General features: G+C 41.7%; 1 protein-coding gene across 1 annotated transcript in view; it reads right to left on the bottom strand.

The window, feature by feature from the left end:
• The window catches only part of TMEM63B (transmembrane protein 63B), a gene marked incomplete in the record, with an annotated part of 652,794 nt that overhangs the window by 236,675 nt on the left and 397,527 nt on the right, over window positions 1-18,592 (bottom strand). The window contains 2 exon segments of the mRNA XM_053712736.1: window positions 4,319-4,452; window positions 4,540-4,663. Coding sequence (XP_053568711.1) covers window positions 4,319-4,452; window positions 4,540-4,663 — 258 coding nt within the window.

Below are 18,592 nucleotides of genomic sequence, written 5' to 3'. Positions count from 1 at the left end.
CTGGGCTAAGGCTCAGTATTGGCTGAACCGTCACCTCCAGAGTAAAATTGAGCTACAGGCAGAACATATATTTTTCCTTAAGAAGTCGGCTATCACGGGGGATAGACAATTGGTTAATTTAGCTATACTGGTAGCGCGCAGTCTGCTTTTCAAAAAATGGAGACAAAGAGAAACCCCCTGTATGAGGGAAGTTACCAATACCATTAAAACACAGATGTTTGTAGAAAGGCAGAATCTCAAGGTAGATTCAGAAAAGCAATTAAAGAATTATTTTAAAAAATGGGGAAGCCTGATTAGTTCTTGGACATCAGAGCAGCAGGGTCATTTCCTAAAGCCTTTTCAGAATGCAACCCCATTTTTAAATCTAATTGTATCTGGAATACTGCCTAGGTCGTGGCTAACAGAGAGGGCCAGTTGTACCGATTAAGGTTAGGGGTTCCCCCTCTTTTTCTTTCTTCTCTTCTTTATTCTCTTTTTCTTTTTCCTTTGCTGCACTTTCTCTCATCCCGCCCTTCCCCCCCCCTCCCCCCTATGTTTCCGCGTTATGTGCCCCCGGGCTGTTTTTTGGTGTTGAGGTATTTAGATTTCTAACGAAGTAAAAATCTAATGTATGCAAATTAGAACTGTTTTTTTTTTTGTTTTTTCTTCTTTTTGCTGTGTTTCTCTTGCTTACCTTCTTTGAGGAAGGAGTACTGTCAGTTTGCAAAAAGTGAGGTCATGAGTAAGTGGTTTTTCTTTTCTCGTCTGTTGGTAGATACTTAATCCCGGTGAGGGAGAAAATCTAGTCATGTATGATTTAAAAATATGTTATGTTAAATGATATGAATGTATACACAAAGATTCATCTTGACGAGTTGATTATGTTGTATCATATGCCGAAACTCAATAAAAAAAATAAAAAAAAATATTATGCACAGCGAAGAGCAAAACATTAATTACAAAATATTTGGCTAAATGCAGTCTAACAATATCATAGATCTTGACTCGGCACCAACATAAATTATATGCAGCATTGTGACCTAAACGAACAATTGTAGCAGCCAAGTACAAATTTGCTACTACAGATACACAGATATCATATGCTAAGATAACAAGGTGTCTAAATTCAGACAAATACCCTGTTGTGTAAGTACAGATATCAGCTAAAGACCGCGGTGCACAATTTGCATAGGAACTATCGAACTGCTTCATTAATACTACAGAGGCAAGCTACACAGCTGCGGGCTAGCAATATAATTACATCGGCTGAACACTTACTTAGTTCAAGCACATACTGCTTGAAACATTGGTGTAAGCACAAGCATCTATCGAATATGTATGTAGTAACGATTGAACCGACTCACTAACGCTACAGAAGTTAATCACACAGCTAGGGTCAGCAATACAATCACGTATGCTGTACACTTACTCAGCATAAGCAGATGCTGGTTTCTGTTCTAATAACGGTATTACACTTAAACCGTAATATAAAATAATAAAGCATCAGTGTTGGTTCCCTATATGCTCTACAACATGTCATACAGACAATTAATAAATCGTTTCAACTAACGTTATTTCATGAATGGTTTATCTGGTAATATTACACCAGATGCTCGCTGGTTAATATTAATACCTGTGATTTGGAACATTTTAACCAACAATAAGATATATGGTGTAACCTGGAGTTGATTGTAGACTCTGCCGGCAAGTGTTATAACATGTACATATAGAGCCTATCTTTTTAAAAAAAACAACAAATACTAACTTTATCTAATTACTACTATAAATCATGAGCTACTAGCTTTATCTAGTAATCATCATATATTAAGAGATAGTGGTTCAAACTAATCGTTTACTATATATAAGATTACAGATCTATCATGGAATGTTAAGGTATAATGTATTAGTCTGTGAGCTATTGAACAGACAACCATGAATACCTAAGTATGCACCAAGCACACTGACCACTGAATCAATGGTTTTTGCCGTCTACAATTATGTGCTCAATGTAATTTCAAATACATCTCGTTAACAAGTTATTTTGGGTAACAAACAATATGGGACATATCTTTATCCTGCAACAAATATATGGTGAATAAAAGTCAAGATAACTAACTACTGTGTTAACACCGTTACTCTGTGCTGATCATGTCATCTTTAACATTGCAGAGGTTTACTACACAATTAATTCCATATTGTTTATACCCTATCTATATAACAACCGGATACTGTCACATTCAGACATTATAAAGATATAAGATATATTCTTTATCACGCCCCAGGTAGCTATTTGTTTTTAATTGCACATCCCTTTATTTTATCTCCTGTTTTTTTGCGTATTCAATAAAAGTTATGTTTTAATGACCCAAGCGTACTCCCCTTACCATTTGGTATTCTATCCTCTTACTCAATATATACACATTAAGTGTCACAGATGACTACAAGAGTGCTATTTGTGTATTCTCTCATGGTCTTTCGGCCCATGCTTTCTTTGTTCCATTGTAAACAAGCTGAGCTATGTCGGCCTCCGGACTTAATACGCAGCTATGACTTATAGATGCATAGAATGCCTTCCTACAGCGGACGGAGAGAACGGAAAAAGAGCTCGAAATTACTTGCCGCTTCTTGGAAAACCTCCCATCGTGGGCGTGTCAATAAGGAATCTCCCAGTCAGTCATTTAAGTTATAAAACCGCCGGGAGATGTAGAACCACCGCCAATATTATAGAACCAGCCCCAGTACCTGCGTCTAAGCTGCCCAATATGTCCCCTATGCTCCTAGGAGAATCTATTATGTTAAGTATGAGGTCTGTCCCATTTAATAAAGTGCCCACATTTTTCTGAGTCTTATTCTATCCCCCAGAAATAAACCCAGCACTTACTTCAGATGCTGCCTGACAGCAAGGCAGTTCCCAGGTTTGAGAGGTCCTATCCCTCACATGGACCTGTGAAAAAAAGGAAAGTCCTGAGTAACTGTCTCTCAGGTTTTCAGGGTTAGGGCAGCATCAGAATATGGGAGGCGCAGTGAGAATTATGTCCCACAAGTTCCCATTGCTCTAAAGCCACCACTGCTCTACTGAAGAGACTGATATGGACTACGGCTGCACCTTAGGACAAAGCAGCACAATCTTGCACTACTTTAAAAATAATAAACTCTTGATTGAAGAATCTTTTCTAACACCTAATTTACCACCTCCTTGCACTTAACATAAGCAAAGAGAATGACTGGGTTGGGAGGGAAGGGAGGTGATATTTAACAGCTTTGCTGTGGTGCTCTTTGCCGCCTCCTGCAGGGCAGGAGTGATATTCCCAATAGTAATTAGATGATCCGTGGACTCATCGTGTCATTAAAAAGAAACACAAACATTATGAATATTGAAATCCTCTCTGTTCCATAACCCCCTTCCGAGGGTATAACCCTAGATTCTATACAGATAAAAGGACCCTGTCTTCTTGCGTTATCACATTATATATATATATATATATATATATATATGAAACGATCTTACCAGAATCAACGCCGTGGAACAGGAACACGGCCCTTCAAGTGTGACAGTTTAGTAGCGTCGCTGCTGCCATGGACTTGAGAGAATAAAAGCAGGCAGCGAAACTTGTCAGCGCCGATTGCTTAAGGAGCTGTTAATATGAGTCGGGATGGTTTCGCAGAAGAACTCCCCCTGCATCTCCGGACTCTAACTTTCACCCATGCTCTCATTGAGAGGCTGACAGGACTACTTAAAACTCCAGTCCCATTGCGAAGAGTACTACCCTCCATAAGAGACTACTCCGAATATTTCGACACTTCTCTGCCAACCTCCTGTGACGAAAGGCAAAGAATGACTGGGGAATGAGGAGAGTGGGAGGAGTATTTAAGCCTTTGGCTGGGCTGTCTTTGCCTCCTCCTGGTGGCCAGGTTCTTATTTCGCACAAGTGATGAATGAAGCAGTAGACTCTCCTCCCCTTTAGATGGAAAAATACCTAATTTAAAACAATTATAATAAAATATATCAAACAACAACAACAACCAGATCCTGTTGACCAAAAACAAAGAAACCTTTGTATTAAGCTTAATGTTGAAAGCCATTCTGAGACATGGATTTTAAAAGGATAATTACGTCAGACTGATTCAAACTAACCATATAAATGTGGTTCAACTTCTGTATACAAGAGCAAGCGATTACAGGGATAAATATAGCACGAGCCAAGATGCACTGCCATGGCTCTAGTGTTTTATTATAGTGCATGAATGTGTAGCATAGATATATAGAGCTAACACTAAGGTGTGTGTTTCTGTTGAGCTCTCCACAGTCCTTGTGAACCTAGGTCCGTATTGCACTCACCTTGCTGTGATGGCCTCATTGTGAAATGTGACAAATGCCATCCCGAGAGGCTTTTCATACACTTTCTCCTTTTCCTTTCTATACTCTTCCTTCAGACGTTGTTCCAAACCTGTATAATACTCTATAGCTTCCACCTGAGGGCAACACACAAACATGAAATACACCATCTAATGATATCAGCATCCCCCCCACCATCACTTCTACTCGCTTGCTTACTGTACCTGCTCACAGCCCTTAATCACACAACAGCACAAATGGCCACATGGCTTAGGGTTGATCATAGAGGTCAGATTATCTTTGTTCTTCAGGTGAGTGAAGTATAACCGGCCGCGCTCTGCCTTCTTCCTACAAAAAGAAGGGGAAATAAAGGAATTAAAGATCAAAAACGGAGGAGAAGTAAAACCATGGCACCGAGGAGAAAGGAGAGAGCATGCAAGCATGGCAGCGAGGAGAAAGGAGAGAGCATGCAAGCATGGCACCGAGGAGAAAGGAGAGAGCATGCAAGCATGGCACCGAGGAGAAAGGAGAGAGCATGCAAGCATGGCACCGAGGAGAAAGGAGAGAGCATGCAAGCATGGCACCGAGGAGAAAGGAGAGAGCATGCAAGCATGGCACCGAGGAGAAAGGAGAGAGCATGCAAGCATGGCACCGAGGAGAAAGGAGAGAGCATGCAAGCATGGCACCAAGGAGAAAGGAGAGAGCATGCAAGCATGGCACCGAGGAGAAAGGAGAGAGCATGCAAGCATGGCACCGAGGAGAAAGGAGAGAGCATGCAAGCATGGCAGCGAGGAGAAAGGAGAGAGCATGCAAGCATGGCAGCGAGGAGAAAGGAGAGAGCATGCAAGCATGGCAGCGAGGAGAAAGGAGAGAGCATGCAAGCATGGCAGCGAGGAGAAAGGAGAGAGCATGCAAGCATGGCAGCGAGGAGAAAGGAGAGAGCATGCAAGCATGGCAGCGAGGAGAAAGGAGAGAGCATGCAAGCATGGCAGCGAGGAGAAAGGAGAGAGCATGCAAGCATGGCAGCGAGGAGAAAGGAGAGAGCATGCAAGCATGGCAGCGAGGAGAAAGGAGAGAGCATGCAAGCATGGCACCAAGGAGAAAGGAGAGAGCATGCAAGCATGGCACCGAGGAGAAAGGAGAGAGCATGCAAGCATGGCACCGAGGAGAAAGGAGAGAGCATGCAAGCATGGCAGCGAGGAGAAAGGAGAGAGCATGCAAGCATGGCAGCGAGGAGAAAGGAGAGAGCATGCAAGCATGGCAGCGAGGAGAAAGGAGAGAGCATGCAAGTATGGAACTGAGGAGAAAGGAGAGAGCATGCAAGAATGGCAGCGAGGAGAAAGGAGAGAGCATGCAAGCATGGAACTGAGGAGAAAGGAGAGAGCATGCAAGAATGGCAGCGAGGAGAAAGGAGAGAGCATGCAAGCATGGAACTGAGGAGAAAGGAGAGAGCATACAAGCATGGCAGCGAGGAGAAAGGAGAGAGCATGCAAGCATGGAACTGAGGAGAAAGGAGAGAGCATGCAAGCATGGAACTGAGGAGAAAGGAGAGAGCATGCAAGCATGGCACCGAGGAGAAAGGAGAGAGCATGCAAGCATGGAACTGAGGAGAAAGGAGAGAGCATGCAAGCATGGCAGCGAGGAGAAAGGAGAGAGCATGCAAGCATGGCAGCGAGTAGAAAGGAGAGAGCATGCAAGAATGGCATTGAGGAGAAAGGAGAGAGCATGCAAGCATGGCACCAAGGAGAAACGAGAGAGCATGGAAGCATGGCACCGAGGAGAAAGGAGAGTGCATGGAAGCATGGCACCAAGGAGAAAGGAGAGTGCATGCAAGAATGGCACAGATGAGAAAGGAGAGAGCATGCAAGCATGGCACCGAGGAGAAAGGAGAGAGCATACAAACATGGCACCGAGGAGAAAGGAGAGAGCTTGCAAGCATATGACAGAGGAGAAAGAAGAGAGCATGCAAGCATGGCAATGAAGGGAATTATGACAGAATACCAACATACACAGAGGAGAAAGGAGTATATAAGCGTGGTAAAGAGGAAGTGGAGTAAACAGGTGCGGTACCGAGGAAGCGGAGTAAACAGGTGCAGTACCGAGGAGGCGGAGTAAACAGACGTGGTACCAAAGAAGAAGAGCATACAGGCACGGTACAGAAAAAGCAGAGTATACTAGCGCAGTACAGGTGTGGTACAAAGGAAAAAAAAACGAAAAAAAAAAACATAATTTATGTAAGAACTTACCTGATAAATTAATTTCTTTCATATTAGCAAGAGTCCATGAGCTAGTGACGTATGGGATATACATTCCTACCAGGAGGGGCAAAGTTTCCCAAACCTTAAAATGCCTATAAATACACCCCTCACCACACCCACAATTCAGTTTAACGAATAGCCAAGAAGTGGGGTGATAAGAAAAAAGTGCGAAAGCATATAAAATAAGGAATTGGAATAATTGTGCTTTATACAAAAAAATCATAACCACCACAAAAAAGGGCAGGCCTCATGGACTCTTGCTAATATGAAAGAAATGAATTTATCAGGTAAGTTCTTACATAAATTATGTTTTCTTTCATGTAATTAGCAAGAGTCCATGAGCTAGTGACGTATGGGATAATGACTACCCAAGATGTGGATCTTTCCACGCAAGAGTCACTACTAGAGAGGGAGGGATAAAATAAAGACAGCCAATTCCTGCTGAAAATAATCCACACCCAAAATAAAGTTTAATGAAAAACATAAACAGAAGATTCAAACTGAAACCGCTGCCTGAAGTACTTTTCTACCAAAAACTGCTTCAGAAGAAGAAAACACATCAAAATGGTAGAATTTAGTAAAAGTATGCAAAGAGGACCAAGTTGCTGCTTTGCAAATCTGATCAACCGAAGCTTCATTCTTAAACGCCCAGGAAGTAGAAACTGACCTAGTAGAATGAGCTGTAATCCTTTGAGGCGGAGTTTTACCCGACTCGACATAGGCATGATGAATTAAAGATTTCAACCAAGATGCCAAAGAAATGGCAGAAGCTTTCTGGCCTTTTCTAGAACCGGAAAAGATAACAAATAGACTAGAAGTCTTTCGGAAAGACTTAGTAGCTTCAACATAATATTTCAAAGCTCTAACAACATCCAAAGAATGCAACGATTTCTCCTTAGAATTCTTAGGATTAGGACATAATGAAGGAACCACAATTTCTCTACTAATGTTGTTGGAATTCACAACTTTAGGTAAAAATTCAAAAGAAGTTCGCAACACCGCCTTATCCTGATGAAAAATCAGGAAAGGAGACTCACAAGAAAGAGCAGATAATTCAGAGACTCTTCTGGCAGAAGAGATCGCCAAAAGGAACAAAACTTTCCAAGAAAGTAATTTTATGTCCAATGAATGCATAGGTTCAAACGGAGGAGCTTGAAGAGCCCCTAGAACCAAATTCAAACTCCAAGGAGGAGAAATTGACTTAATGACAGGTTTTATACGAACCAAAGCTTGTACAAAACAATGAATATCAGGAAGATTAGCAATCTTTCTGTGAAAAAGAACAGAAAGAGCAGAGATTTGTCCTTTCAAAGAACTTGCGGATAAACCTTTATCTAAACCATCCTGAAGAAACTGTAAAATTCTCGGAATTCTAAAAGAATGCCAAGAAAAATGATGAGAAAGACACCAAGAAATATAAGTCTTCCAGACTCTATAATATATCTCTCTAGATACAGATTTACAAGCCTGTAACATAGTAGTAATCACAGAGTCAGAGAAACCTCTTTGACCAAGAATCAAGCGTTCAATCTCCATACCTTTAAATTTAAGGATTTGAGATCCTGATGGAAAAAAGGACCTTGTGACAGAAGGTCTGGCCTTAGCGGAAGAGTCCACGGATGGCAAGAGGCCATCCGGACAAGATCCGCATACCAAAACCTGTGAGGCCATGCCGGAGCTATCAGCAGAACAAACGAGCATTCCTTCAGAATCTTGGAGATTACTCTTGGAAGAAGAACTAGAGGCGGAAAGATATAGGCAGGATGATACTTCCAAGGAAGTGATAATGCATCCACTGCTTCAGCCTGAGGATCCCGGGATCTGGACAGATACCTGGGAAGTTTCTTGTTTAGATGAGACGCCATCAGATCTATTTCTGGAAGCTCCCACATTTGAACAATCTGAAGAAATACCTCTGGGTGAAGAGACCATTCGCCCGGATGCAACGTTTGGCGACTGAGATAATCCGCTTCCCAATTGTCTATACCTGGGATATGAACCGCAGAGATTAGACAGGAGCTGGATTCCGCCCAAACCAGAATTCGAGATACTTCTTTCATAGCCAGAGGACTGTGAGTCCCTCCTTGATGATTGATGTATGCCACAGTTGTGACATTGTCTGTCTGAAAACAAATGAACGATTCTCTCTTCAGAAGAGGCCAAGACTGAAGAGCTCTGAAAATTGCACGGAGTTCCAAAATATTGATCAGTAATCTCACCTCCTGAGATTCCCAAACTCCTTGTGCCATCAGAGATCCCCACACAGCTCCCCAACCTGTGAGACTTGCATCTGTTGAAATTACAGTCCAGGTCGGAAGCACAAAAGAAGCCCCCTGAATTAAACGATGGTGATCTGTCCACCACGTAAGAGAGTGTCGTACAATCGGTTTTAAAGATATTAATTGAGATATCTTTGTGTAATCCCTGCACCATTGATTCAGCATACAGAGCTGAAGAGGTCGCATGTGAAAACGAGCAAAGGGGATCGCGTCCGATGCAGCAGTCATAAGACCTAGAATTTCCATGCATAAGGCTACCGAAGGGAATGATTGTGACTGAAGGTTTCGACAAGCTGAAATCAATTTTAGACGTCTCTTGTCTGTCAAAGACAGTGTCATGGACACTGAATCTATCTGGAAACCCTGAAAGGTTACCCTTGTCTGAGGAATCAATTAACTTTTTAGTGAATTGATCCTCAAACCATGATCTTGAAGAAACAACACAAGTCGATTCGTATGAGATTCTGCTAAATGTAAAGACTGAGCAAGTACCAAGATATCGTTCAAATAAGGAAATACCACAATACCCTGTTCTCTGATTACAGACAGAAGGGCACCGAGAACCTTTGTAAAAATTCTTGGCGCTGTAGCTAGGCCAAACGGCAGAGCCACAAACTGGTAATGCTTGTCCAGAAAAGAGAATCTCAGGAACTGATAATGATCTGGATGAATCGGAATATGCAGATATGCATCCTGTAAATCTATTGTGGACATATAATGCCCTTGCTGAACAAAAGGCAAGATAGTCCTTACAGTTACCATTTTGAACGTTGGTATCCTTACATAACGATTCAATATTTTTAGATCCAGAACTGGTCTGAAGGAATTCTCCTTCTTTGGTACAATGAAGAGATTTGAATAAAACCCCATCCCCTGTTCCAGAACTGGAACTGGCATAATTACTCCAGCCAACTCTAGATCTGAAACACATTTCAGAAATGCTTGAGCTTTCACTGGATTTACTGGGACACGGGAAAGAAAAAATCTCTTTGCAGGAGGTCTCATCTTGAAACCAATTCTGTACCCTTCTGAAACAATGTTCTGAATCCAAAGATTGTGAACAGAATTGATCCAAATTTCTTTGAAAAAACGTAACCTGCCCCCTACCAGCTGAGCTGGAATGAGGGCCACACCTTCATGTGGACTTAGAAGCTGGCTTTGCTTTTCTAGAAGGCTTGGATTTATTCCAGACTGGAGATGGTTTCCAAACTGAAACTGCTCCGGAGGATGAAGGATCAGGCTTTTGTTCTTTGTTGAAACGAAAGGAACGAAAACGATTATTAGCCCTGTTTTTACCCTTAGATTTTTTATCCTGTGGTAAAAAAGTTCCTTTCCCACCAGTAACAGTTGAGATAATAGAATCCAACTGAGAACCAAATAATTTGTTACCCTGGAAAGAAATGGAAAGTAGAGTTGATTTAGAAGCCATATCAGCATTCCAAGTTTTAAGCCATAAAGCTCTTCTAGCTAAAATAGCTAGAGACATAAACCTGACATCAACTCTGATAATATCAAAAATGGCATCACAGATAAAATTATTAGCATGTTTAAGAAGAATAATAATATTATGAAAATCATGATCTGTTACTTGTTGCGCTAAAGTTTCCAACCAAAAAGTTGAAGCTGCAGCAACATCAGCCAATGATATAGCAGGTCTAAGAAGATTACCTGAACACAGATAAGCTTTTCTTAGAAAGGATTCAATTTTCCTATCTAAAGGATCCTTAAATGAAGTACCATCTGACGTAGGAATAGTAGTACGTTTAGCAAGGGTAGAAATAGCCCCATCAACTCTAGGGATTTTGTCCCAAAATTCTAATCTGTCAGACGGCACAGGATATAATTGCTTAAAACGTTTAGAAGGAGTAAATGAATTACCCAATTTATCCCATTCTCTGGAAATTACTTCAGAAATAGCACTAGGAACAGGAAAAACTTCTGGAATAACCACAGGAGATTTAAAGACCTTATCTAAACGTTTAGAATTAGTATCAAGAGGACCAGAATCCTCAATTTCTAAAGCAATTAGTACTTCTTTAAGTAAAGAACGAATAAATTCCATTTTAAATAAATATGAAGATTTATCAGCATCAATCTCTGAGACAGAATCCTCTGAACCAGAAGAGTCATCAGAATCAGAATGATGATGTTCATTTAAAAATTCATCTGTATAAAGAGAAGTTTTAAAAGATTTTTTATGTTTACTAGAAGGAGGAATAACAGACATAGCCTTCTTGATGGATTCAGAAACAAAATCTCTTATGTTACCAGGAACATTCTGAACATTAGATGTTGATGGAACTGCAACAGGTAATGGTACATTACTAAAGGAAATATTATCTGCATTAACAAGTTTGTCATGACAATTAATACAAACAACAGCTGGAGGAATAGCTACCAAAAGTTTACAGCAGATACACTTAGCTTTGGTAGTTCCAGCACCAGACAGCGATTTTCCTGAAGTATCTTCTGACTCAGATGCAACGTGAGACATCTTGCAATATGTAAGAGAAAAAACAACATATAAAGCAAAATTGATCAAATTCCTTAAATGACAGTTTCAGGAATGGGAAAAAATGCCAATGAACAAGCTTCTAGCAACCAGAAGCAAAGAAAAAACATAATTTATGCTTACCTGATAAATTTATTTCTCTTGTAGTGTATCCAGTCCACGGATCATCCATTACTTATGGAATATATTCTCCTTCCCAACAGGAAGCTGCAAGAGTCCACCCACAGCAAAGCTGCTATATAGCTCCTCCCCTAACTGCCATATTCAGTCATTCGACCGAAAACATGCAGAGAAAGGAAAAACCATAGGGTGCAGTGGTGACTGTAGTTCAAATGAAAAAATTACCTGCCTTAAAGTGACAGGGCGGGCCGTGGACTGGATACACTACAAGAGAAATAAATTTATCAGGTAAGCATAAATTATGTTTTCTCTTGTTAAGTGTATCCAGTCCACGGATCATCCATTACTTATGGAATACCAATACCAAAGCTAAAGTACACGGATGATGGGAGGGACAAGGCAGGTACTTAAACGGAAGTTACCACTGCCTGTAAAAAAAACCCTTTCTCCCAAAAATAGCCTCCGAAGAAGCAAGGTATCAAATTTGTTAAATTTGAAAAGTATGAAGCGCAGACCAAGACTCCGTCTTGTAAATCTGTTCAACAGAAGCCACATTTAAAAAAGGCCCAAGTGAAAACCACAGCTCTAGTAGAATGAGCTGTAATCCCTTCAGGAGGCTGCTGTCCAGCAGTCTCATAAGCTAAATGAATTATGCTTTTTAACCAAAAAGACAGAGAGGCTGCTGAAGTCTTTTGACCTCTCCTCTGTTCAGAATAGACAACAAACAAGGTGAACGTTTGATGAAAACTGTAGTAGCTTGTAAGTAAAACTTTAAAGCACAAACCACGTCCAATATTGTGTAATAGACGTTCCTTCTTTGAGGAAGGATTAGGATACAAGCATGGAACAACTATCTCTTGAGTGATGTACTTGTTAGATACCACCTTAGGAAAAAACCCAGGTTGGTACGCAGGACTACCTTATCCGTACGAAGGACCAGATAAGGAGAATCACATTGTAACACAGATAACTTGGAGACTCTACGAGTCGAGGAATTAGCTACCCAAAAGGAACTTTCCAAGATAAAGATTGATATCTATGGAACAAAAAAGGTTCAAACGGAACTTCTTGAAGAACCTTAAGAATCAGGTTTAAGCTCCATGGCGGAGCAACAGTTTTAAACACAGGCTTGGATCTAACCAAAGCCTGACCAAATGCCTGAACGTCTAGAATACCTGCCAGACGCTTGTGCAAAAAAATAGACAGAGTAAAAATCTGTCACCTTTTAAGGAATTAGCTGACAACCCTTTTCTCAAAAACATCTTGGAGAAAAGATAATATCCTGGGAATCCAGACTTTACTCCATGAGTAACCCTTGGATTCATAACAATCAGATATTTACACCATATCTATGTTCAATTTTCCTAGAGACAGGCTTTCATGTCTGTATTAAGGTATCAATGACTGACTCGGAGAAGCCATGCTTTGATAACATCAAGCGTTCAGTCTCCAGGCAGTCCATCTCAGATTGATTCTATTTAGATGGTTGAAAGGACTCTGAGGTAGAGGGACCTGTCTCAGAAGCAGAGACTGTGATGGAAAGGATGACATGTCCACCAGATCTGCATACCAGGTCCTGCGTGGCTACGCAGGCGCTGTCAAAAACACCAAAGCCCTCTCCTGCTTGGTCTTGACCTCCGGAGGAAATCCCACTCCCCCGGAAGAAAAGTCTGACGACTTAGAAAATCCACCTCCCAGTTCTCAACACCTGGGATATGGATAGCTGATAGACAAGAGTGAGTCTCTGTCCAGTGAATTATTGTAAGACTTCTAACATCGCTAGGGAACTTCTGTTCCCCCTTGATGGCTGATGTAAGCCACAGTCGTGTATATTGTCCGACTGAGTATGATGTACCTCAGAGTTGCTAACTGAGGCCAAGTCTGAAGAGCATGGAATATCACTCCCAGTTCCAGAATATTTATTAGAAGGAGGGTCTCCTCCTAAGTCCACTATCCCTGAGCCTTCAGGGAGTTCCAGACTGCATCCCAACCTAAAAGGCTGGCATCTATTGTAACAATTGTCCCATCTGACCTGCGGAAGGTCATACCCTTGGACAGATGGACCCGACATAGTCACCAGAGAAGAGAATCTCTGGTCTCTTGGTCCAGGTTTAACAGGGGGACAAATCTGTGTAATCCCCGTTCCTCTGACTGAGCATGCATAGTTGCAGCGGTCTGAAATGTAGACGTGCAAACGGTACTATGTCCCTTGCCGCTACCATTAAGCCGATTTCATTCATGTACTGAGCCACCGAAGGGCGCGGATGGGATGAAAAAAACAGCAGAAATTTAGAAACTTTGACAACCTGGACTCTGTCAGGTAAATTTTCATTTCTACAGAATCTATCAGAGTCCCTAGGAGGGAAACCCTTGAGATTGGGGATAGAGAACTCTTTCCTTGTTCACTTTCCACCCATGTGAACTCAGAAATGCCAGTACTACGTCCGTATGAGACTGGGCAATTTGGATGTTTGACGCCTGTATCAGGATGTCGTCTAAATAAGGGGCCACTTCTATGCCCCGACCGCCAAAGCGACCCCAGAACCTCCATAAAGATTCTTGGGGCTGTAGATATCCCAAAGGAAAGAGCTACAAACTGGTAATGCCTGTCTAGAAAGGCAAACCTGAAAAACGAAGGTGATCTTTATGCATCACAATGTGAGGATAAGCATCCTTCAAATCCATTGTAGTCCTCTATTGACTCTCCTGGATCATAGTTAAGATGGTACGAATAGTTTCCATCTTAAATGACGGAATTCTGAGGAATTTGTTTAAGATCTTTAGATCCAAAATAGGTCTGAAGGTTCCCTCTCCTTGGGAACCACAAACAGATTTGAGTAAAAACTCTGTCCCTGTTCCTCTCTTGGAACTGGATGGATCTCGTACACAATGTAAGAATGCCTCCTTCTTTATCTGGTTTGCAGATAATTGTGAAAGGCGAAATCTCCCCTTTTTTTGGGGGGGAATCTTTGAAATCCAGAAGATATCTCTGGGATATAAATTCCAATGCCTAGGGATCCTGGGCATCTCTTGCCCACGCCTGGGCGAAGAATGAAAGTCTGCCCCCTATAGGATCCGTTACCGGATAGGGGTCCGTTCCTTCATGCTGCCTTAGAGGCAGCAGCAGGCTCCTTGGCCTGCTTATCTTTGTTCCAGGTCCGATTGTCTCCAGACCGCCTTGGACTGAGCAAAAATTCCCTCTTGTTTTGCCTTAGAGGAAGAGGATGCCACACCTGCCCTGAAGTTTTTAAAAGGCACGAAAATTAGACTTTTTTTTTTTTTTTTTTGGCCCTTGATTTGGACCTATCCTGAGGAAGGGCATGACCTTTTCCTCCAGTGATATAAGCAATAATCTCCTTCAAACCAGGCCCGAATAGGGTCTGCCCCTTGAAGGGAAGTTAAGTAGCTTATTTATTAAAGTCACGACAGCTGACCATGATATAAGCCATAGCGCTCTGCGCGCCAGTATAGTAAAAAACAGAATTCTTACCCGTTAGTCTAGTCAAATGAACAAGGCATCAGAAAACAAAGGAATTGGCTAGCATAAGCTTGTCAAATATATTCATCCAATGGAGTCGCTTAACTGTAAAGCCTCATCAAGAGACTCAACCCAGAACGCCGCAGCAGCAGTGACAGAAGCAATGTATGCAAGGGGCTGCAGGATAAAACCCTGTTGAATAAACATTTTTTATCCATTGGATCTAAAAAGCACAACTGTCCTCGTCAGAGGTAGTGGTACGCTTAGCTAGAGTAGAAACTCTTCTCTCCACCTTAGGAACTGTCTGCCAGAAGTCCCGTGTGGTGGTAACTATTAGAAAACATTCTTCTAAAAAATAGGAGGGGAAGAGAACGGCACACCTGGTCTATCCCATTCCTTAATAAAAAAAATTTAGTAAACCTCTTTAGGTATTGGAAAAACATCAGTACACACCGGCACTGCATATTATTTATCCAGTCTACACAATTTCTCTGGCCCTGCGATTGTACACATTCATTCAGAGCAGCCAAAGCCTCCCTGAGCAACAAGTGGAGGTTCTCAAGCATAAATTTTAAATGTAGAAATATCAGAATCAGGTTAAATCATCTTCCCTGAGTCAAAAAAAAAAAAAATCACCCACAGACTAAGCATATTGTGAGGTAGTATCATACATGGTTCTAAAAGCGTCTGTATGCTCTGTATCTACCCCCAGAGCCAACTGCTTTCCTTTAATTTCAGGTAGTCTGACTAATACTGCTGCCAGAATATTATTCACCACCTTTGCCATGTCTTGTAAAATAAACGCTATGGGCGCCCTTGATGTACTTGGCGCCATTTGAGCGTGAGTCCCTGAAGCGGGAGTCGAAGGGTCTGACACGTGGGGAGAGTTAGTCGGCATAACTTTCCCCTCGACAGAATCCCCTGGTAAAAGAAACGCTATGGGTGCCCTTGATGTACTTGGCGCCATTTGAGCGTGAGTCCCTAAAGCGGGAGTCAAAAGGTCTGACACGTGGGGAGAGTTAGTCGGCATAACTACCCCCACGACAGAATCCTCTGGTGATAATGTTTTTAAAGACAAAAAATTATCTTTATTGTTTAACATGAAATCAGTACATCTGGTACACATTCTAAGATGGGGTTCCACCATGGCTTTAAAACATAATGAACACAGAGCTTCCTCTATGTCAGACATGTTAGAACAGACTAATAATGAGACTAGTAAGCTTGGAAAACACTTTAAATCAAGTTAACAAGCAAATATATAAAACGTTACTGTGCCTTTAAGAGAAACAAATTGTCAAAATTTGAAAAACAGTGAAAAAAAGGCAGTAAAACAAACGAAATTTTTACAGTACATGTAATAAGGTAACAGAGCATTGCACCCACTTGCAAATGGATGATTAACCCCTTAATGCAAAAAACAGCTAAAAAAAAACGACAGACGTTTTTAAAAACAGACACAACAAACTGCCACAGCCAACAGTGGGAAGCTTCAGTTAACTGTTTCTATGCAAAATTTAAGCCAGCCATGTGGAAAAAACTTAGGCCCCAATAAGTTTTATCACCAAACATATGTTAAAAAACTATTAAACATGCCAGCAAACGTTTTAAAACACATTTTTACAAGAGTATGTATCTCTATTAATAAGCCTGATACCAGTCGCTATCGCTGCATTTAAGGCTTTACTTACATTACTTCGGTATCAGCAGTATTTTCTTAGTCAATTCCATTCCTAGAAAAATATTTTACTGCACATACCTTATCTGCAGGAAAACCTGCACGCCATTCCCCCTCTGAAGTACCTCACTCCTCAGAATGTGTGAGAACAGCAAATGGATCTTAGTTACGTCTGCTAAGATCATAGAAAAACGCAGGCAGATTCTTCTTCCAAATACTGCCTGAGATAAACAGCACACTCCGGTGCCATTTAAAAATAACAAACTTTTGATTGAAGAATAAACTAAGTAGAAAGCACCACAGACTGTCACGACCTCCTATCTATGTTGAGGCTTGCAAGAGAATGACTGAATATGGCAGTTAGGGGAGGAGCTATATAGCAGCTTTGCTGTGGGTGGACTCTTGCAGCTTCCTGTTGGGAAGGAGAATATATTCCATAAGTAATGGATGATCCGTGGACTGGATACACTTAACAAGAGAAATGAGACTTAAATAATGTGGAGACAAAAGCGACACCCATATTTTTTAGCGCTAAATAAGACGCCCACATTATTTGGCGCCTAAATGCTTTTTGGCGCCAAAAATGACGCCACATCCGGAACGCCGACATCTTTGGCGCAAAAGAACGTCAAAAATGACGCAACTTCCGGCGACACGTATGACGCCGGAAACAGAAAAGATTTTTTGCGCCAAAAAAGTCTGCGCCAAGAATGACGCAATAAAATTAAGTATTTTCAGCCCCCCGCGAGCCTAACAGCCCACAGGGAAAAAAAGTCAAATTTTTAAGGTAAGAAAAATAATTGATTCAAGTGCATTATCCCAAATATGAAACTGACTGTCTGAAAATAAGGAATGTTGAACATCCTGAGTCAAGGCAAATAAATGTTTGAATACATATATTTAGAACTTTATAAACAAAGTGCCCAACCATAGCTTAGAGTGTCACAGAAAATAAGACTTACTTACCCCAGGACACTCATCTACATGTTTGTAGAAAGCCAAACCAGTACTGAAACGAGAATCAGCAGAGGTAATGGTATATAAATAAGAGTATATCGTCGATCTGAAAAGGGAGGTAAGAGATGAATCTCTACGACCGATAACAGAGAACCTATGAAATAGACCCCGTAGAAGGAGATCATTGCATTCAAAATAGGCAATACTCTCCTCACATCCCTCTGACATTCACTGCACGCTGAGAGGAAAACCGGGCTCCAACTTGCTGCGGAGCGCATATCAACGTAGAATCTAGCACAAACTTACTTCACCACCTCCATAGGAGGCAAAGTTTGTAAAACTGAATTGAATTGTGGGTGTGGTGAGGGGTGTATTTATAGGCATTTTAAGGTTTGGGAAACTTTGCCCCTCCTTGTAGGAATGTATATCCCATACGTCACTAGCTCATGGACTCTTGCTAATTACATGAAAGAAAAGGAGTATACAGGTATGGTACAGAGGAAGCAGAGTATACAGGCGCGGTACAGAGGAAGCAGAGTATACAGGCGCGGTACAGAGGAAGCAGAGTATACAGGCGCGGTACAGAGGAAGCAGAGTATACAGGCGCGGTACAGAGGAAGCAGAGTATACAGGCGCGGTACAGAGGAAGCAGAGTATACAGGCGCGGTACAGAGGAAGCAGAGTATACAGGCGAGGTACAGAGGAAGCAGAGTATACAGGCGAGGTACAGAGGAAGCAGAGTATACAGGCGAGGTACAGAGGAAGCAGAGTATACAGGCGAGGTACAGAGTATACAGGTGCGGTGCAGAGGATACAGGTGAGGTACAGAGTATACAGGTGCGGTACAGAGGAAGCAGAGTATACAGGTGCGGTACAGATGAAGCAGAGTATACATGTGCGGTACAGAGGAAGCAGAGTATACATGTGCGGTACAGAGGAAGCAGAGTATACAGGTACAGAGGAAGCAGAGTATACAGGTACAGAGGAAGCAGAGT

Source organism: Bombina bombina, chromosome 4 (assembly GCF_027579735.1).
Source record: "Bombina bombina isolate aBomBom1 chromosome 4, aBomBom1.pri, whole genome shotgun sequence".
NCBI classification, from domain to species: Eukaryota; Metazoa; Chordata; class Amphibia; order Anura; family Bombinatoridae; genus Bombina; species Bombina bombina.
Note: the sequence above shows the minus strand (reverse complement) of the source record. Positions and strands in the feature narration are given on the sequence as shown.